Raw genomic sequence first — 23,148 nt, forward strand, 5'->3', positions numbered from 1 at the left:
AAACTGTTTAACTCACCTGCTGACTTGATATATCCTGAGGCACCTTATTCCTACGTACAGAGTGACGCCCCTTGGGGGTGTAAGATGCCTTTCATCATGGTGACCAAACGTTTACTTTGGACTGTCTTCCCACACCAGCCAGACACATCGTGGCATATTTGTTCAAAGTGGCTTTAGGGAAACTCCCCCATTCACTATGTATATTGCCGAGCAGCGAGGGTATCCCATACGGCGAGCAAGTCCATGAGCTGACTAGTTACGCAAAAAACATATCTACCTTCTGCAAGTGGCATCATCTTTGCAACAATTTATTTTCATGTGTAAATATCGCCGCATGTTCATAGAAATACATTACAAGTCGAGAATGCTGTCTTCTCAAATTCTTGCTCTTGCTTCTGTAAAATATCTTCTACTGCGTGAGCAGATTAAACAATATAGATACAAGGCAGACAATAAACACGATGTCTCTTCTATCTCGCCCGTGAAGAAGAAATCGTGATTCAACACTGAACCAGACTCGCCTCCAGTTTCTAAGGTTCCACTTCTGGACTCGACACGACCACAAACGACTGCTCCGATAGAAGTCTCTCAAAACAGGGGCGACAACTAGTCTTCTTGGTCGAATCCCCACTTCAGGCAATCGATTCCTGACAGTTTGGTTCGAAATTCTTCTCAAATCAGTGATGCGTTGTCGAGTCTCCACGTCGGTGGCGTGGTCACAGTGACGCCAGTGACCAATCCAGATGTAGCGGTCCTGGGCTTGTGTGGTAACTCTTGGACTGCCCAAACGAACCCAAACGAACCCAAAGGAAACTATCTGTTGAAATGTCTGGCAACTGCAGACTCTGACTCCCTGGCTTCAAGGCGGCCTACTATGAAGTTTCGATTGGCGTAATAGTTGTGGCATGACGATTTCCTCATTTCCCGTCGAAAACGAATGGAACAATTAAGCATAACGTTTGCCTTATTATATTGATCGATAACGCATGCTTTTCCGCTTACTTGCACGTTCATTTTAACGTTTAGTAAAAAGGCTGAATTTTCCTGTTTGGGGGCTGAAACTATCCCACGATGATGACGTTTTGGAGAGAAATGATTCAGTTGTATCGTTTTCGCCGAAGTTAGATGAGTCAATATACTCAAAAATCATCAATGCGTTTCTTTTTTTAAGAGTGTATATACATCGCCTTCGCGCAACATCAGTTATGCATACACATATTCATGCATAAAATGAAAATGTCCATCCATATTGTCACAACATCGAAGGGCCATGTGTATTGTTATAAATTTCACGTATTACTCAATGACACTGTCCTTGGTTTTCCGGGATGTGACTCTTATATTGCCAGTTTAACGCCCTTTCACCAGCACAGTGAGTAAGTTTCAGGTTTCTTTTAGCTTTTAGCAATATTCCAGTAATATCACCTCGGTGGACTCCAGATGAGCATTCACCAATTGTACTCATGTTTAATCGAACCAGCATCTCAGACGAGCAAACACCCTAGCTGCTAGGCCATCCCACCGCCTCTCTGTCACTATTAGGAGTGAAGACTAATATGAACAATCGTGGTTCGGTGGAGTAGCCTAATGGTTAAAGAGCCAGATAGTCACGTTGAAGACTCGGGTTCGATTCCCCTGATGGGTACAATATGTGAAGCCCAAGTCTGGCGTCCCCAGTCGCGATACTGAAGACGTATTGCTAAACGTGGCATAAAACCATATACACCCACTCACCCCGACACGGGTCAGACAGCACTTACCGCGGTTTCAGTCGTCACTGCAGTCATTTGCTGCCAGTGTTGTTGACAATCTCCGCGCTTCAGACTTGTCACATTTAACCTGTTGACAACCACGTACTATGCCGGGTTTCAAACTTATATTTTAGTATATGTACTGTGAACGACACACTCAGTATGAGAAACAGCCACTGGCCCGATAGTTCGTAGCTAGAAAAACATCACCGGGCTAGTAAATCCGAACAGTCCATGTGAAAACATTGACAGTCTCGTTTCCTGTTTACTGGGTTCCGTCCTATTGCGCAACTTAGCGTAATAACCAGAGTTTAGGCTAATTCATTTAACTGGATACATAAATATCAATCAGTATAATTCGAAACGTCAAGGCACTTGTATATTGCAACTCTACGCTCATTCTAATCCTTGCAAATACGTCGTTCAGCGCGCTGTCGTACAGGGAGTCCTGATAAATGGAAATGGTGGAAATCTCAAAACAGGGCCCAACGCGAGAAAGGTTTGGCGTCTGGATCGGATTTAATATTAAATCAATCTCATTCTGCGCAACAGGACTACACTGTGGATACACGCATAAAAAACATAACAGGTATACCCACTGGCCGAGATGCATTGTGAATCATTTTAACCTCATTAAACAGGGACAGTCTGTGATTTCTTTGTTAAAGTTTGCTGCCTAAACCACGACATAAAATATAGAAATACGGTGTTTTTCAAGTTTAAAATTAAAATTCATTTGTAAATACCATTTTCTTATGAAACAAGGAACTGGAATTCAGTGTAACCAGAGTTGTTTGTGTCTATTTTCACTTCCACACGAAAAAATTCGAATCGGCTGAAAAGTAGGTCACTGTCTGAACAGGTTAATGAGACTCATGTTTCTGTATGCTGGCCTGGCTGGCTAGTGAATTTCCATGGGGTCATATTTAAAATGTATCACTCTTACCGTCCTCTTAGGTTAATAATACACCTTAAATCGTGCATGCTTATGGTCATATAAATGATGGGTTTTTTTGCCTTTTAGTAATAGCTGGCCTGTAGTTTCTAAATTCAAACTGGTTGTCATCTGATCCCAACTGTGTAGACTGATACTCATGCTGTCGATCACTGTTAATTACAGACCACTGCTATATAGCTAGAATATTGCTCAGTATGGCGTTAAACAACAAATAAAACAAACAAACTGAATACATCAATTGCTTTGGCTGCATCATGCGAGTATAGTCCAGTGGAATTTTTATTATTTCACCACATTCATCTCCATTAGGTGACAGAAATGTAAACGTTGTGGCCCGATACGGAGTTTCGTGTATGTTTTGTGAATAAAATGACTGCTATGAACTAAATTTCATCATGTTTGAAAAGTTGCTGTCACCAAAGGCTTCTTCTGTGACAGGTGTGATGTCCCGCTTCCTGTAAAACCTTTAACGTTGTAATACAGAAAAGCCATGGCACCCTTGTTGTCGCTCCCGCAAACAAACACTCATTCGCACAACCTGCAACACAATCTCATCTGTTTGGTTCGCTCACTTGAAACCAGTTGACATTCTCGAACTATGAGGAAGTTGGAAGATATATTAAAGTATATTTACTATGAATGCTGCTGCTGATACAATATAATTGTCAACCACCGTCAGGTTGAGAGAATACAGCCACCCGTGAAGATCCAGGTTAGAATTGGTCCTCAGTACCCATGCTTGTCATAAGAGGCGAATGACGAGATCGGGTGGTCAGGCTATCTGACTTGGTTGATACATGTCACCGTACCCCGGTTGCGTTGACTTATGCTCATGCTACTGATCACTGGATCGTCTGGCCGAGACTTATTTATAGACCGCCGCTGTATAGTTGGAATATTGCTGAGTGCGGCGTAAGACTGAACTCAACTCAGGCTTACCGAAACTGATGATTAGGTAATTACTGCGTGACCTAAAACGTGACAGTGTACAGCTGTGATTTGCTTGGTCACGTCTGCTGTCAAGGGTTAGTTTACTAAATCAAGATATGTCATTGTGCATACTTCAGGGGCAGGTTAGTAATCGTCATCCTTAATACGAGGGGGGCAGCCTTGTGGTTAGAACGTTCGCTCGTCACGCCTAAAATCCAGGTTCGATTACAGACAGGGATACAACATGTGAAGCCAATTTCTGGAGTTCCCCGTCGTGACACAGGCTGGAATATTGCTGAAGGCGACGTACAACGACGATATTCATCACACAACATACTGCCAACAACTTCAGAACTTCAACATAGAATACAAAACAACAAGTGAACTCCTCAGCCCACAATAGTAATTTATAATCACTGAACACACACGAGGCAGTTGCCGGTCTCTCCCATCAGAGGCCGGCCTGTGGGGGGAATCTGTCTATTTTGAAAGAGGTAAGGCTGTAGGAGGGTTTCTCCCCACACGCCAACTGACCAAGAACCTTGCCCACCACAGGAGACAGTTTGAACCCGTGACCTGGAACACAAGACGGCTATTATATGTATTACTACCCATAAGAGATTAGATTTAATTATTTCTTAAATTACAAACAAGCAATTTCACCCACCTGAGAAGCCGGCGCCGAGGACGATGTTGCGAGATCCGGGGAGGTAGTCGATGACGGGGTGACAGTCAGGCGTGTTCTGAAACAGTGTGATTGCTATTAATAAGAGTCTTAACGAGTGAGTATCTTGGTTAGAACATTTGTCTAAGGCAATCCATGATTGTAACAATAGGCGACTAACGGGGTCAGGCTCACTGAAGTGGTTGAAGTGTTTGTCTGTCTGTGAGTCCCTACTGAGTAGATAGATGCTGATGATGTCAATCGCTAGGTTATCTGGTCCAGACTCGATTATTTACACACCACTGTGGCGTTAAATAACAAACAGACCCAAGCACCAGCTGCCCCGAGAATGTTTGTTGTTTAGCAAATGAGGAAGGTCTTCAATTAATCCAGTCTTGTCCAGACAAAAGGGTGATTGATATCATGAGCAACTTACTATCTACGCCTTGTACGACGACTCTTATTGAACCAAGACATCGATTCTGACCACCCGATCCTTTACGTCGCCTGTAACGACTAGTAGAGCGTGTTGGGGACCTACTCTCACCCGGTATCGCCTTAAAGGCTGCTGGGGTTAGAAGATACGTCAACTAAATGGAAGGGTACGTGGCGATGAAGATGAAGTATGAAGAATTCATACTCATCAACATTGCACTAGGGACCTATATGTTAATGCACTGAAAAAACTGTGTTTGTTTTCTCTGCTTGGTGTTTAAGGCCGCACTCAGCAATATTCCAGCTAAATTTCCAAGTTTGTAAATAATCGAGACCGGATCAGAGAATTCAATGATCAACTGCATGAGCATCGATCTATGTTATGCTCGAAATGTTTAACCAAGGCAGCGTGCCAGGCCATCCGTTTTTTTAGTCGCCTCTTACGACAAGCATGAGCAGCTGAAGACCAGATCTAACCAGAATAGTCACGGGTGACATTGAAAGAGTAAGCTGCAATGATGTAGAATACCGTACACTCCGTACAGTGTATATGCATGTCTCAACAATAGAAGGCTCTGGCTCCAGACCAGGGAAGTGATCTCGAACGTAGTTCCTCATCCTATCAATCACCCACTTCGCGTCTACCTGGTCACGTGACTCAGCGTCGATTTCAGGACCGAGGTGAAGACAGATCTGCAGCAAATACAACAACTTTCAAATGATTGGACAAATAATATTTAGGCCACCTTTTTCACAGAAAATGAACGCTACTTATGACATTCCGTTCCGTATCTCAACTTCGAAATCAGGAACATTTATCTCTCACTAGCTTAACGTATCTTCCGTGACCTTAACGTATCTCTCTCTCTACCTTTACGTAACTCTCCTTCCCGTCGCCTATCTCTTCACGTAACTCTCCCTACCTTAAAGGTCACATGCAACGCAACTCCCAAAGCTGGGGTGAAATGTGGTTCAACAGCTGTCCTGCGCGATGCCCATAGCGCATGCGCAGTGATTAGGTTCGCGCTGCTTGAACAGGGAAGGCAACATTCGCAACTACTCGTCACTTTCCGTGACCTACAGGGAGACTCGCACCCCTCTAATACGCCATTACTGCCAATCTTAGCAAACCAACCAAATCGCGGGTACTACATCGTATTTCAAATCATGAAAATGGCGGAACCGTTGAACTCTGAAACTTCGTTACACTTTACAAAGCACAATTTAAGCATTAACTTTGAGCTAAAGGATGAACAACTTTCAACACTGAAACACATTTGCAAAGGGAATGAGCGTATAGCTGTTTTGTCTACGGGATGTAGGATATTCTCAGAGCCATGTTTAGAAATTCAGAGTTATCTTTCCTTGATAAAAGTACTAGACTATTTTATCTCTGTGCCCGTTTGCGCTCAGACAGTGTCCAGATGTACACATGGCCACGAGAGGGGTATGAGACGCCATCCGGCTTGCCGGAATGACAGGAGTATACGTAGTTACGAATGGGAGGGCAATTCGTAAAAACAGTGATGCGTGCTATGATTATCGCTGTGGCTGCGTATTTGCAAACCAAGTTTTCACGAAAGTGTAGCATTAAAATACAAATTTCATTGTTAAAAATTACTCAGCTTGAAAACTGACATGTTTTAAGACATATCTGTGGAAACAAACACATATGCTAATTGTAGCAAGCAGTCTCTGTCACAGACAAAATTCAGTGTCTGTTTTACTGACACCTGTGTATCTACCTGCATGTCTGCTATTGACAATATGCAATACACAGCTGTAATCACTAACCGCTTGCAGTTTGAACTTAATACCTATCGGGCGGGTTCATTCCCATTATGACTACTCGCAGTTTGATTATACACAACCTGTACCATTGGAGTGCTTTTTAAATACTAGCTCTCGATCTCCCCTCCATCAGATAGACTGTTCCACCAACACTTATAAAGAAATCATAGCTGTACCAGGCTCGTACAATGTTTATTCAGCTAATTACATAGGTCATTGTTGTGGAAGAGTTCAAATATACACATATACTGTATTTTACGATAAACCATATACATCACATAGTAAGTGAATTTAGAAGATATTATGCTGTATAATATTTTACTTCGAAGTACGGTCGACACGGACTTTATAGACACTGTGATGGTCCGCCATTGACAGCTCTATGAAACTGACACTTAAATATAGTTTAAACATGGTTTCGTCTTGCCAGAGGAGAAATCTGGATAGGTGAACAACCCCGTGGCTTATATGAACTGTGTTCCAATAGCTGGATGCATAAATTAAATAATTTGCCAACAAAACAATCATGCAGCGTCAAAAACAAAAACAAAAAAAACACAAACCCCAAAACAGATAAATGATTGAATAGCAATATGTTCGATAAAGTGTTGGTTATGCCTGGCAACGAAACCAGCTGTCGCAGAAAATCAAGTTATATAAAACTTGTTTTACATTGAACATGTCATTTTGTAGAGGTGATATCACTGGAAGCGGTTGTAGAAATGAACTGGTGCAATCAGTTGTCAATGTCACTATTTGTTGAGTAATTCAAAGCGCTGTTTCAGTATAAAGTAGTTTTAACATCGTATCTTTGTATATAAAATACATACTTGTTTAGCGAAAGCTATACACCATAAACAAAATACGTTGATACGCCCGACTCTCTATCGCATTATGCAATTACACAGACATGCTCTTGTAATATTTGTACTCATGACATGTTATTATGTATGCATCCATTGTTCTTGGATAACTGGATCGGAACGAAACCGGTGCAAAGTCAACCTGTCAGTTTCAAGTTTTGTTATGCACTTGGACGACCGACAGTTTACAGCCACGCAGCTGTTCACCATCTCAGTATTTGTTGATTGGATCCAACACAAACGCAGCGAGCATGTATTTTTAAAAACCAACATATGTATATACATTCTTTTCTGGATAATAACGTCTTCTACTAGATATGATATAACTCTTGCTTGACAACGATTTATGAATCCATAGCGAAACGTCTTGTCATACACGTTAATAGAAGTTGTTATCCATAAAGAATCTAACCTTTTTATTACTCACTTCTAAAATACATGTACCAGTGAAACAGATCATCTCTATATACACAAAATGGACTCACGGGGTATCGGGAAATGAACAAGCCAATGAAAGACGTCGTTACACGTGAGTGCACACCCACCCGCTCTGAGTGCGTTCGGTCTCCCGGGTGCTTTGTTTTGAGGGAAGTAAACCCAAGTACAAAATACTGATTGTAAGCTTATTATTTCGTTTATTTGTTTTTTTCACAATCTGCAATGTATATTATGTCATGAATAAATGACAACTGTGTTTTAATTATGTTTTGTTTTTGAGGGGGAGGGGAGGGGGGGAAGTGGTGCATGTGACCTTTAACGTATCTCCCCTCACTGTCACGTATCTCTCCCCACTGTCACGTATCTCTCCCTACGTATCTCTCCCTACTGTCACGTATCTCATACTACTTTAACGAATTTGTCCTTACCTTTACATATTTTCCCCTAACTTCACACATCTCTCCCTACTGTCACGTATCTCTCCCTACCTTCACACAATTCTCCCTACCTTCACATACCTCTCTCTACTGTCACGTATCTCTCTCTACCTTCACATACCTCTCTCTACTGGCACGCATCTCTCTCTCTACCTTCACATACCTCTCTCTACTGGCACGCATCTCTCTCTACCTTCACATACCTCTCTCTACTGGCACGCATCTCTCTCTCTACCTTCACATACCTCTCTCTACTGGCACGCATCTCTCTCTACCTTCACATACCTCTCTCTACTGGCACGCATCTCTCTCTACCTTCACATACCTCTCTCTACTGGCACGCATCTCTCTCTCTACCTTCACATACCTCTCTCTACTGGCACGCATTTCTCTCTACCTTCACATACCTCTCTCTACTGGCACGCATCTCTCTCTACCTTCACATACCTCTCTCTACTGGCACGCATCTCTCTCTACTTTCACATACCTCTCTCTACTGGCACGCATCTCTCTCTACCTTCACATACCTCTCTCTACTGGCACGCATCTCTCTCTACCTTCACATATCTATCCCTACTGTCACGTATCTCTCCCTACTGTCACGTATCTCTCCCTACCTTCACACAATTCTCCCTACCTTCACATACCTCTCTCTACTGTCACGTATCTCTCTCTACCTTCACATACCTCTCTCTACTGGCACGCATCTCTCTCTCTACCTTCACATACCTCTCTCTACTGGCACGCATCTCTCTCTACCTTCACATACCTCTCTCTACTGGCACGCATCTCTCTCTCTACCTTCACATACCTCTCTCTACTGGCACGCATCTCTCTCTACCTTCACATACCTCTCTCTACTGGCACGCATCTCTCTCTACCTTCACATACCTCTCTCTACTGGCACGCATCTCTCTCTCTACCTTCACATACCTCTCTCTACTGGCACGCATTTCTCTCTACCTTCACATACCTCTCTCTACTGGCACGCATCTCTCTCTACCTTCACATACCTCTCTCTACTGGCACGCATCTCTCTCTACTTTCACATACCTCTCTCTACTGGCACGCATCTCTCTCTACCTTCACATACCTCTCTCTACTGGCACGCATCTCTCTCTACCTTCACATATCTATCCCTACTGTCACGTATCTCTTCCTACTGTCACGTATGTCACATATCACTCCGTACCTTTTTGCATCTCTTCCAACCTTCATACATGTCTCCCTACCTTCACATATCTCTTCCTACTGTCACGTATGTCACGTATGTCACGTATCTCTCCCAACCTTCATTACCTTCACGTATACATGTACCACCCTACCTTAACGGTTCCTTCCCTGCCATCATGCATCTCTCACTGCCTTCACGTAACTCTCCCTACCTTAACTCATTTCTCCCTACCTTCACGTTACCATCCCTATAGTCACATATCTCTCCCTAACTTCACGTATTTGTCACTATATTCACATAGTCCCTCTCTCCCTGTCCTAACGAATCTCCCCCTGCCTTGACCTATACCTCCCTGTCTTAACGTATCTGTCCCTACAGTCACATATCTACGCCTTAACGTATCTGTCCCTACAGTCACACATCTCCGCCTTGACGTATCTGTCCCCACAGTCACACATCTCCGCCTTGACGTATCTGTCCCTACAGTCACACATCTCCGCCTTAACGTATCTGTCCCTACAGTCACACATCTCAGCCTTAACGTATCTGTCCCCACAGTCACATATCTCCGCCTTGACGTATCTGTCCCTACAGTCACACATCTCCGCCTTAACGTATCTGTCCCCACAGTCACACATCTCCGCCTTAACGTATCTGTCCCTACAGTCACACATCTCCGCCTTGACGTATCTGTCCCTACAGTCACACATCTCCGCCTTGACGTATCTGTCCCCACAGTCACATATCTCCGCCTTGACGTATCTGTCCCCACAGTCACACATCTCCGCCTTGACGTATCTGTCCCTACAGTCACACATCTCCGCCTTAACGTATCTGTCCCTACAGTCACACATCTCCGCCTTAACGTATCTGTCCCCACAGTCACATATCTCCGCCTTGACGTATCTGTCCCTACAGTCACACATCTCCGCCTTGACGTATCTGTCCCCACAGTCACACATCTCCGCCTTAACGTATCTGTCCCTACAGTCACACATCTCCGCCTTGACGTATCTGTCCCTACAGTCACACATCTCCACCTTAACGTATCTGTCCCCACAGTCACACATCTCCGCCTTGACGTATCTGTCCCTACAGTCACACATCTCCGCCTTGACGTATCTGTCCCTACAGTCACACATCTCCGCCTTGACGTATCTGTCCCTACAGTCACACATCTCCGCCTTAACGTATCTGTCCCTACAGTCACACATCTCCGCCTTAACGTATCTGTCCCTACAGTCACATCTCCGCCTTAACGTAACTCTCCCTACAGTCACATCTCCGCCTTGACGTATCTGTCCCTACAGTCACACATCTCCGCCTTAACGTATCTGTCCCCACAGTCACATATCTCCGCCTTGACGTATCTGTCCCTACAGTTACACATCTCCGCCTTGACGTATCTATCTCTACAGTCACACATCTCCGCCTTAACGTATCTGTCCCCACAGTCACATATCTCCGCCTTGACGTATCTGTCCCTACAGTTACACATCTCCGCCTTGACGTATCTATCTCTACAGTCACACATCTCCGCCTTAACGTATCTGTCCCTACAGTCACACATCTCCGCCTTAACGTAACTCTCCCTACCTTCACGTGTCCAGGATATTCCTCGCTTGGAAGACCGTAAATAGGAAATCCAAGATCGTCTTCATAAAATGTTGGCAGTTTACTGGCATCATGACTACCCGACTGTCGCTCCTTCCAGTACAACACACAGATGCGTACAACCTGGTTAGATAGCAACCTCTTCAGTACAACACAAAAATAATTCGTGCATCACATATCCTCACAATATTCCATACGGCGAACACCAGAAAAGAAATTATGAAATTGTACTCATGTAAGGAATCGAACTTGGGTCTTCGACGTGACGAGCGAATGTTTTAACCACTGGGTTACCCCAGTATCCCTTACAAGATACAGTGAGTGAGTTTAGTTTTACGCCTCCTTCAGCAAATTTCAAGCAATATCACGGCTGGGGACACCAAAAATGGGTTTCACACATTGTTCTTATGTGGGGAATCGAACCCGAGGACAACCCGTGTCCTCGGCGTAATGAGCGAAGGCTTAACCCGCTTACCCACCCCCAGACAAGATACAAATCTGTGGGTGAATGAGAGAGTGACTGGGCTTAGTTTTACGCCAGTAGCAATTTTCCAGCAATATCACGGCAGGGGACTCCTGAAATGGGCTTCTCTTATTCACAAATCTGCCAAAATGTAGCACCAGGGCCGTACAACGATACGGTGGCACAGTGTTGTGACAGTACACAGGACTACTCTGTATGTTCAAGATGTAACACACATACTGGAATATATTAACGGTTTCGGATGGTCAGGCCCCCTGACTTGTTGACACATGTCATCATCCCAACTGCGCAGATTGATGCTCATGATATTGATCACTGGACCGATTGTGTACAAAGGGCCGCCATACAGCTGTAATACTGCTGAGTGTGGCGTTAAACAACATGCAAACAAACAAAACTGGTGTACACAATGACTTCTAGCAACACGCTGCTAAGTATTTCCTAACGAAATTAAAATTCTGGAGAAGGGATAAAGACGGCTTGTAGGTGACAGGATTTACCTCAAGTGGTAGCTTGACCCCTAGTGGACGAAGTATATGGGACGCCCATGGTCCTGGACATATGATCACGCTATTACCCCGGTAAGTGGCGTTAGGCGTTTCCAAGGTAACAATGTTACCACGTCTGATACTGGTTACCTTGGCACCGTCGATAAGCCGTCCACCATGTTTTTGGAACATCGCCTGAAACAGTTAATTAATAATGGGTTACCTCACCCTCAGACCGTGATGATACAGGATGTGGATAGAATATCTGTACTCACCACACAATGTCATTTAGAAAGTGGTAAAGTATAATACGTTGTAGCTGGGATTACGGTGTGCTAATTTACACTTGTCTGAGGGGTACACAAAGTATGTGGTCCTGACTACCAATTGTCCGACATCCATTTTGGTGGTGAACGCCGCGGCGGCTGAGAGGGTTAGACGGCTGACTTTGTATGCTGATGTTTAGATGGCTGATTCTTAGGGTGTGGGTTCGACTCATTCCAAAGCAATAGGACTAGAATTTTTACTTTTCTTAGAAAGTGCAGCCACAAATATGACACGTGAACATTTGACCGCGTTCTAAATGGTATTGTGTATTCACAGTAATAGTATATATGTATTTCCCCATCTAGTCTTTGTGTCATTGCTGCTTTGGTTTTTCACCCGTGAAGATCTAGTTCAGAATTGATCTTCAGTAACCTATGCTTGTAGTAAGAGGCAACTCAACGGGATCGGGTGGTCAGAAGCGCTGACATGGTTGACATGTGTCATCGTATCCCAGTTGCGTATTTCGGTGGCCATGCTGTTGATCACTGGATTGTCTTGTCCATACTCGATTATTTAAAGACCACCGTCATATAACTGGACTGTTGCTGAGTGTGGCGTAAAATAAAATCACCCACTCCTTGCTTTTTTCAGTGTTTCACACCCTTATTCATTTTGAGCAAAGGCGAGGCGTGAGGAATCAACGTTAATCTCTACCCCACGGTCCCTTACGATAAGCACTACTCTGTCCCGTCAGAATGCTTGTTGATAATGTACATTCTTTTCACATCAGTGGTGCGTGGACTAGTCCGTGTTACCAGCGGTGATGCATTCATTGACTAGTCCGTGTTACCAGCGGTGATGCATTCATTGACTAGTCCGTGTTACCAGCGGTAATGCATTCATTGACTAGTCCGTGTTACCAGCGGTGATGCATTCATTGACTAGTCCGTGTTACCAGCGGTGATGCATGGGCTATTCCGTGTTATCATGTATTCCTGTAACGTGTATTCTCTGTGCCCGTTATGTTTTGAAAGGATAAGTGAGTGAGTGAGAAAGTTAAAATTTACAATGCTGCTGTCATACAGTGACGACAGAAAATTATGCGTTATCATATTTCATACGACATGTAATTCGGTCAAATGATAGGATATCAGTAACTAACATATTATAGAAAGGGTCCAGAGACTCTAGGGACCGTGGGGATTTTTAATACTCCTGTATCCGTACGATTCCTCCGCAGGATTTACACTATCCCTTAACTCCTAGCAATCGTGCACGTTATCAGTTGGTTTGGCATGAAACAATTTACTTTGATTAAAAACCGTGATGGATATAACTTTGAATGTACGGCTGAAAGGTTAAATGCTGATAGCAAATACCACCTATGAATTTCGAGTCTTTTACAACTTATAAAGGCGTGTCATTTACATATAACAGAGGGTGTTTATAAGGTCTATATTTTCTACACACATGAATACGCCCCTGGTTATGGAGTATGGCGATATTGTATTCTTCAGTGTGCTAGATAGTCACTGGCCCGCTAGCCCGTGGCTAGTAAAACTCCAGTCGGCGGGTAAATGTCCACAGTCATTGGTGTGACTGGCTAGTGAATTTTCATGGGTCATTTTGTAAAGATATCAATGTCTCCGACTTGTTAAGTCGTAACACAGTTAAAATAAAAATGTTCATCATATTAGCAGCTTAACGGTGAAATCCGTACATTCAAATTTCGGGTTAGTGAATTATTTTGTGGGCAAAATTTGAAAACTATTCCGCATACTGCTTCAGTTTACGTCACCTGGTAAGCAAGGAGTGCTTTGTCGGCTCGAAGAATGCCCCCGTCGGGGTCGACGATAGCGGCATAGTTGTCGGGGTATGTCAGCATGGGGTAACGACGGCGGAAGTCAAGGGGTGGGAGGTACTGGAACGAGGCGCCGTGCCGCGTGAGGGAACTGATGTTATCCTGAAGGAAGTTACCGTTATGTTTCCCCATCGCCAGGTAACCGGTGGGTCTACAGAGGAAATGATGGGTGAGATAACGGTACAATGTCGCGGTGATATCATGTCATGCTTCACAGATTGTCGCAACAGCGCTCACCCTACCTCTTTCCCCACCTCACCACCTCCCACACGGCTTCTCTCCTCACCTAACTACCTTCCAACCGACGTCTTCCCCAACCTCACCGCCTCCCAACCAGCTTCTCTTCTCAACTATATACCTCCTAACCGTCTTCTCACCTCACCTGAACACCCCCCTTCCGGCGTTTCTCCTCTCCTGACCATCTCCCACCCAGCCTCTCTCCTAACTTTAACAACCACTCCCCCACCGCCCAACAGCTATTCCCTTTCCCTCTTTCCCTGACCACCTCCTCACCTCCCATCCGCCTTCTCTCCTCACACAAACACTTCCCTCCCGACTTCTCTCTTCACCCACAACACCTACCACCCGGCTTCTCTTCCTTCCCGAATACCTCTCACCTGACCTCTCCTCTCATCTCAACACCCCCATTCCGGCCTCTCTCTTCACCTCAGCATCTCCCATCTGGCTTCTCTCCTCACCTGAACACCTCCCATCCGGCTTCTCACCTCACCTGAACACATCCCATCCGGCTTTTCTCCTCACCTGAACACCTCCCACCCGGCTTCCTTCTCGAGCTGCCGCCAGATATCGGTGGCTTCGTGCATCATCTCTGTGTAGAAGTCCTGGGGGTAGGCCTTGCGGGTGATGCGGGACTGGCCGTGGGAACTGCCCCGACTGTGGGGAAGGGGGAACTGAAACAGGAGCTGTTCACGTCAGACAGACGTGTGGGTAAAGACGCATTACTATACATGTGATTCTGGTCCCGATCCACAAAGCGTCCGTTACATTACGGCATGCCATAACTCTATATTTTTATCATAAACCTACGAATGTCGTACAACTACGAACGCTTTGTTGAACGGAGCCAAGTGTTTCAGATCGTGCCACTGGAGCAGACACAGACACGTGTGTTAACACCGAGTAACGCCATCCTGCTTCACGAATCTTGGGAAGATGTTAAGCTTTAATCGTGTATCTTCTGACACAAGTTAAAGCGTACTGGTTTTTCTTTCGCCTCTCTTAGCAACATCTAAAAGAATAATCAGACATGAGCTTCACACATTGTAATCATGTTGGGAATCGAACCTGGGTCTTCTTGGCGAGGGAACGCTTTGTCCTCTCGCCCTGATTCGTGTGAAATACACACATGTACATCATGGAAACCCCATGTAGAGATAAGGCTTGTAGCTGGTATGCCCTAGTTCGATAACTCAAAATCATAAATATAAATATAGGGACGAGATTAAGACCAAGATGCCAGCAGTCTGTAGGATTTGATACGAATTCCAAACTATTAGATCGGAAGGTCAGCATGATCTAGGCTATAGCTTTGCAGCTCATTACCGATTCGTGGATAGCACGTTTCGTACTTACCATGCACCTATTCAACGTAAATACATTCTTGATGGCCATTTAGGCCAAGTGTGTGAATAAAGATTTTTGAAATAATATTTACCTGTTCTAACAACAGAGTCTTTTCCCCCCTCTTGGCCAGGTAGTAGGCTGCTGCCGATCCCTCCACCCCGGCTCCCACAACTACAACGTCGTACACTTCAGTACACATCGTCGACTGCACCTCAGCTACCAGAACATGCAGCTGCAGTGAAAGTAGGTTATATGTTCATTATCTAGGACGATGTCGAGTGGCCAGGTCGTCTTTGTCGTTGGTGTAGAAAGTGTTGTTTACCCTCAGAGAGGTGGAGATGTTTTCATAACTGAGAACCACATTTCCAGTTGGTGTTGTATTGTGAGTCGTTGGGGCGGAATTTGTTCTGGGTCATGTGTTGTGATATTATACGCCGGTCGATTATTCCAGATACATTTACAAGCAGAACCGCTTCAGTGCCGTGTCATGAATATGGCTGACTATTGGGGTGGCACAACCATTGCGACAGCCATAGTCTATTGTAATATTTCTTTTCTCCTTGCATTGTCTCATTCGAAGTCATTTTCCAAATGGATGTATTATTATATTGGACAGATCACTTTTCGGGTATATATTCTGAACAGCACAAGAAACGCAATTGTCGAAAAAAAGGAATCTCATAAAAGGAAGCGTTCATGTCTTCTTTATAAAAACTTGACAAAAACAGAGTTACATTTCGGTTTTCAGCATATTTATAACTATACATTTGGATGGTCTGAGACACATACAGATTTTGTTTATTTCTTTGTTCGTTGTTTAACGCCGCTCTCAGCAACATTCCAACTATATGACATCCGTCATCAGTGACGTGTAGTTTCATGCCCCGGAGGATGCGCCACCCGTAAGTCAGTTCGTAAATTTACAGATTACGTCACTATTTACTAGGTGGAAGGAAACCAGGGAAGGGCAATGTGGAACCACGTGGCACAGCAAACAACATCGACTGCTGGTATAAGAAAACCGGTGTTCTCACTAAGAGCCGTCTCAACATCTACAAGACGATGAACTTTTTGAAGAGAGAACTGACATATGTGTTGGGTGGGTGTTATGATACAGAAGATATTGCCTTCATCATAATAATAAACCACTGCATCATGTGTACATGCAGTGTGTGGAACCGACTCGTTGGCCTGGATGAAGTCGGCTGGTCTCAAATGGAAACTAAGGGTTTTATTTTTGCTTCCAGAGATCAGTCACTTTCCCTCGCAATCGCCTAAAAGTGATTCTAAAAGAAGTTATTAGCATAAAATGTCGATTGTGCAAGGAATTTACCCCAAGGTCCATCCACGGTACAACCCTGAACATGTCCAGGGCGTTATGGAAAATGATACTTGCAAGCTTTGGAATAGACCCTCATACAACCTGAAAAGAATTCCAGCCAACAAACCTGATCTTGGCCTTGTAGATAAAGCCAGTGAATGAATTTGCTTACATCATTGCCTTTCTGTCCCTTGTGACAGCAACGTGATTGGCATTGTTCAAGGAAAAGCATGCTAAACATGCGGACGTCACCTTTGAAATGTCTCGCGTGCATCCCAAATACACTGTCGTCAGGTTCCCCATTGTTCCTGGTGCCCTTATCTCTAGCTCAGGAGAGTGCCCGGGTTCTCCACCGAGAGCACAGCCCTTCTCACACGCTCAGTCTCTGGGTAATGCACAAGGTGGCAGTGTTGGTGAGTCTACATATTCTCAGGAAAGTTCTTGGTGGGTTCGACTAGGCAGTATGAATTATTTCTTCCAGAGATATCAGAGATGAAACATATATAAATACAGGGAAGGGGGCAAAGTTACAAAACTGATATAGATGTACATACAATTGATTTAAACACGATCATTCCCTGGAGCTATAGTTTACATAAAAGCATACAGGTGATTTATACACAAAGTTCCGAAAATGAACATATATGATTATACAGAAATACCCAAGTCAGTCTAACATTGTAAAATATGTCGTTTTATTCGACAACTGTACTAAGTAAATGGTACAATAATTGATTCCCACGTCCCTTGATGAACATTATTATCAAGATCATTTTCCCCTCCAAATAGAAAAGAGAGCATTTCGAGTTTATCCCCTAATTCAAAGGCAACATGTTTTTCTCATCAAGAATGTCAGTCATAAACACAAAAACCCTCGTTGTTTCTGTTAAGGTTAAGTTGTTCACAATGTTGGAGTATATGAAAACCATAGCCATGTGAATACTCGTCGTATATGTTACATTCCTTAGATAATATACCACGCCATATTTGGAGAGCATATTTATCGGTTGGATGGATGAATGTCAGAAAATATCATGAACTTGGAATGAACCCACGAATAAAGCTTCATGGCTGCATTAATTGCGGTTCACATAACCCATCTCTCTCATAGCTATATACATGTGAAGCTCTGAGGTAAAAATATGAGGCACTCTTTTGCCTAGATGTGGCACTATGTTTTTATGCCACTCTCCATCCCTTTGATAGAACAATTTATCGGAAGCCATTTGTCATTTAATATTTGTCCGTGGGAAGAACTACAAACGTTTTATATAGTACAGACAGGCTTTGGATACTTCTCATGTATAGCAAAGGACTAAGTGTGTACTGATATGTAAACAAACTATTCATTTGATGTCAAATATTTCATACAGTATCGAAAAAGAACACATTTCAATGGTATGGTTTATGAAAGCGTCATTTGACTAAAATAGTTGATGAAATAACATTATCCAAAGTGTTAGAAAACTATGCTTCAAAGCCAATAACCGTGTCTAACCTCTGGCTGTACTGGGTCGGGGAAGCAGGGGTACAGCTGCCCCCTATAATTTCTTTACAGGTTACTTTTTATGCATAAATGTATTGATATAACACTCTTTTCAATGTTGATAGTGCTCCCTTGATTGAGAAATGATAACTTCAGCCCTATTGTAGCTATTCAAAGTGGCCTATCAGAAAACTCTTTATCACTTTTGATACATTCAGAAGTTTACGATTAACTCTCCTCTGCACTTTCTTTCATATTAAACGTTACATCATGTCAGAATTGGAATCATCTACAAGCCAAAGCTGTTCGGGCAACAATCACCTGCCATACAAAAAGACATGTCTCTGTGCACAATAAATCAGTTCATCTGCATTGACATAGATCTCTCTGCTGGCATGCTGACGTTTCGCATTTTCTCGACATCAGTTCAACCAATCCATCTCTCGACATCAGAAAAGGATACGCTGAGCATCACAAATGCTCCAACCATGGCCAACTGGTGAAGGAATCTTCATGACTTGTTGTATCCACACATGCACATGGTAGTTACCTCACTCAATAAGACGTTTTAGACTGTTGGATGTTGATGGGAGTTTTTGTCAATACTTTATCTACAAGCATCACTAGATTATTTGGTACATACAGCATTAGAAACTCCACTTGCAATGTTCATAAGATACACACATGACACGTCATTAATTTGGAAGGCTGAGTGGATTTTCCATCAATCCTGATTAGCACATTGACATTTCTGGTGTTCCTTTCACAATGGCTCATTCAGATGGAACATCAAGAAAAAAGCATCAAATGCGATTTGTAAGAAGAACTTTAAACGGGAGTGTTTGGTCCTTCATTGCCTACTAGCAGAGGAGAGAATGCTGGCTCTTCATATAGTTAATGGAACGTCAAAATTGCAAATGTGCAGAAAGTGAACTGCTTCAAAATTTGGAGACTTGGCATTGAGATAAAGTCGGAATCGAACTGACTGCAGTTCGATGCTTTTTGGGACAGGTATGCCAGGCAAGAGTCGGGCAAAGTAGGGGAGAGAATAAAAGATGATCGTCAACGGCACAAGAAGTCAAGATTGTCGGTAAAAACACGCCACTACCAAGACACTGGGACAAATCAGCGGTCCTCTCAACAAGTCTAGTCTTGTCGCACATACGAACGAACGATGGCGTTCTGTTGGTCCGTGCATGCTACCTGTTGGTGTGTCCGAGGCACACCAACGTACATTTGTAATTCCAGGACGTTCTGACATGTCTTAACAATATCTGTGAAAAGAGATTGAACGGGATAGACAGTGTAATGATTATATAAATTACGATGCTCGTATGATCATAAACAGTTGTCAGTATGTCTACCTCATCTGTGCCCAATCCCAGACAGTTGGTATTACATATAGAGTGGGAAGAAATGTGCCTTTACCCTATGTGAACAACGTTTTCAAGCAGTTCAAACCCGTCTTTAGTCAGTTTATATCCGTTCTGAATTAGGTCATTTATGGAGTCCGAGAAGGGACATTGTCGCGCTGTCGCATTGTCGCGTTGTCGCCCTCTCAAAAACAAGCAAAATGAGGTGAAAATTAATCAAAGCGCGACAATGCGACAACGCGACATTTCGCCCATTTGTCGCATTGTCGCGATGTCGCATGTCGCGTTTCGAAAAGCATTTTCTCTGTTCCTCCAAAGTGCGACACGCGACATAGTGACACTTTTCAAGGTCAAAATATGTCGCGTTGTCGCGTTGACGCCCTATCTAACATATGTAAGACGCGACAATGCGACAATGCGACAACACGACATTTCGACACGACTAAGAGACTAACTCTGAACAACAAATTGCCCCGCCTTAAATGACAGGGGCGCAGTGTGCCGTGATTACAATGAATAGTTGCGCAAATAATTGTCTTGCTGCTAAAACAGACTTCATTGGTTAAATACATTTATATATAAAATAATTTTCAAACCAACGAAGAACCATTTGCATTAAGTTCAAGAAGAGAAGGGCCATTGCCATTTCGAGCACTACTTCATTTTGAAAACCATTGGAAGTAGCAAAAAGACCATTGAAGTATGAAATAAAGTTTAACTTTTCCTGCGCATGCGTAGATTAATTGACTTTCTACGCATGCGCACCGGTAATCGAAAAGGGCGACAACGCGACAACGCGACAATGTGACATTTCAATATGTCGCATTGTCGCGTGTCGCGTTTTAGTAAATGTTTAGTCTTTTCTTTACACATCTTAGATAGGGCGACAATGCGACAATGCGACAACGCGACATATTGTGACCTTGAAAAGTGTCGCTATGTCGCGTGTCGCACTTTGGAGGAACAGAGAAAATGTTATTCAAAACGCGATACCCGAAATCGCGACAATGCGACAAATGGGCGTAACGTCGCGTTGTCACATTGTCGCATTGTCGCGCTTTGATTAATTTTCACCTCATTTTGCTTGTTTTTGAGAGGGCGACAACGCGACAATGTCCCATCTCGGACTCCATAGTCATTATGTCCTGTGGACAGTTTGAAAAACCGTCCCAAATTAAATCTTCATTACACCTGACAACGTCTTATTAACACACTTTGGAAACAGGTATAAAAGACTTGAGTGTAATATCAGAGAATGTTCGAGATAGTATATCTATACAACGCGGTCATCAAATCCCAACGTCCACAATAGCTGAGCGAGTGAGGCGTTTTGACAATTAGTGAAGGTTGGATCCCCCAAAATGTTCGTTTTATAGCCATTCTCAAGGATTCTCACGTTTAGTGAAGTCCTCTATTATTATGTCCTCATTTTGTGCAGTTGATCCAGTCTACCGAATATGCCCTTCCCTGAAGCAAGGCACAAGAAACGTCATTAAAACATCGGAATTTCACAAGAATATCTTTAAAGTTTTAGGGAATAAATCGGAATTTGATACAATTATATAAAACGTGTATTAATTTATATGTTCTATTGTCTGCAACCAGATCGTAATGCAAGCATAGGCAACGTACGATTATTCAAAACCAGATTTAATCCCTAAATGTACGATTATTTAGATGCAAATCTGAATAAACAGATTTACAATCTACGATTATGTAAAAAAAGATCGAAATCCACAAATGTTTACCCTACAATGTCCGAAGACTGGAAGATGCATCCACACCATGACTTGTATCTAGGTGACAGTTCATTCAGCAAAAGTACATCTAGCTGAAAAATCTATCCTAAACACTGGCTAGTAAATATAACATCTTAACATCTGACAAAAATAGCTGACTAGGAGCACGAATAAGCTCTGAAACGTCGTATGAAGCATGAAAAAGAAGTGGTTCTGAAACGTGGTATAAAGAATAAAAAAGAAGTGCTGTTATATAATCCTACTTTGTCTTTCTAGGATGCATGTCGCCTCACAACACATCCTTAAAACTAGTTTGCACAAGGAGAGGATGAACAAACCCACCACTGAACATGAGGGACTAAAACACTTCAGTGTCCACCATAGTATTAAACCGCGAGTTCGGGGAATTAGCTCGCCTGGCAAGAGGTATGACTGTACCAAACCACATACAACACAACACCCGAGTAAAACAGAGGAGGAGGTTAATACACAGCAGTCGCAGGATCTTTTGTTACATAATCATTCGAAAATAGTGTCGATACAATTATTATAGTGATCAATCAGCTGTCAAAGAACATAAACATTAAATGTAGATTCGTTATACACACTACATTTTCACGACACACATTCAAAAGTATACAACATAATGGCATTGTTAAATACTCTACACATCAAGCCAGAGCGCGTTTATACAGTCTACATAGTACACAGTTACAAAACAGCATATATTCACAACGTAATACAATAAATGAAATTTACTAGACAGCCACACTCTGATTTGTGACTGTCATCCGTGTTATATACCTATTCCAGCTATCGCAAATAATCACGTTTACAGATAAAACTTACGATAATGCTGATATTGTGAGCTTCAGGTTATGTCATGGCCAATCGTGAATATGCCACGAGGGTATACGTGGCACGCACCTGATTTGACCAGCGTGAACTGCAAACAGATATATGTATTGCACCTTGGTTCTATTAGCTGAAGAGGTACTGTCATGGATTATGTCTGATACTCGTTATCATTGTGACCCTTAACATGTTTAACATTGAGGAACATGGTCAGTTGGTTTGTGAGTTTCCAATTTTCAAAAAGACATACCGTTATAAAATATTAGTAATATTTTGTCCAATTTTCCCGTGTTAATAATAGCAACATATCTTGACGATGACATGCATACAGTGATAAATTTGGTTTGGGTGTTTCTGTGGTGTAGTGGTGGATGTAGTTGTGTCGTAATTAGTGGTGACTGGATTGCGTCCCATGTTGTGTCAGTGGCTTTGGTGTCCATATGTAGTGGTGAATGTGATGGTGGTGTCTCATGTACATGTATGGTGGTGTCCGATGTTGAGATGATTTCTCACTGTAAACAATATTTTAATATTTCGAATCCAAGTAATTATTTTGTCAGTTGAAAATGTAAGTCTTAGAATTGTATTCAACTTAGGATAAAAGTTGTTCTAAGAAATGATCATAGATTCAAATT

At 43.0% G+C, this 23,148-nt stretch overlaps 1 protein-coding gene across 2 annotated transcripts; it reads right to left on the reverse strand.

Moving 5' to 3' along the window:
• Positions 1-4,031: 4,031 nt before the first annotated feature.
• On the reverse strand, positions 4,032-16,148 carry LOC137295963 (peroxisomal sarcosine oxidase-like). Of its 2 annotated transcripts, none has more exons than XM_067827571.1 (8): positions 15,831-16,148; positions 14,918-15,066; positions 14,093-14,306; positions 12,040-12,222; positions 11,038-11,178; positions 5,282-5,431; positions 4,307-4,382; positions 4,032-4,215 (listed from the first exon to the last, which is right to left on the reverse strand). In XM_067827571.1, exons 1-8 carry the CDS (start codon positions 15,936-15,938, stop codon positions 4,091-4,093), a joined length of 1,146 nt encoding a protein of 381 aa, XP_067683672.1. In that variant the 5' UTR covers positions 15,939-16,148; the 3' UTR covers positions 4,032-4,090. The 2 variants fall into 2 exon arrangements, with proteins under 2 accessions (XP_067683672.1, XP_067683681.1); XM_067827580.1 differs by having other exon boundaries at positions 5,268-5,431; positions 15,831-16,005.
• Positions 16,149-23,148: the final 7,000 nt, after the last annotated feature.

This window comes from Haliotis asinina, chromosome 1 (genome assembly GCF_037392515.1).
Source record: "Haliotis asinina isolate JCU_RB_2024 chromosome 1, JCU_Hal_asi_v2, whole genome shotgun sequence".
Lineage (NCBI taxonomy): Eukaryota > Metazoa > Mollusca > Gastropoda > Lepetellida > Haliotidae > Haliotis > Haliotis asinina.

Excerpts from the sequence above, each read along its gene's own strand:
- LOC137295963 (XM_067827571.1), bottom strand. The coding sequence starts at position 15,938 with ATGTGTACTGAAGTGTACGACGTTGTAGTTGTGGGAGCCGGGGTGGAG. Across the intron at positions 15,067-15,830 it reads AGACTCTGTTGTTAGAACAG|TTCCCCCTTCCCCACAGTCG; the intron begins GTAAATATTATT and ends CTCCTGTTTCAG. Across the intron at positions 12,223-14,092 it reads AAGCACTCCTTGCTTACCAG|GCGATGTTCCAAAAACATGG; the intron begins GTGACGTAAACT and ends TAACTGTTTCAG.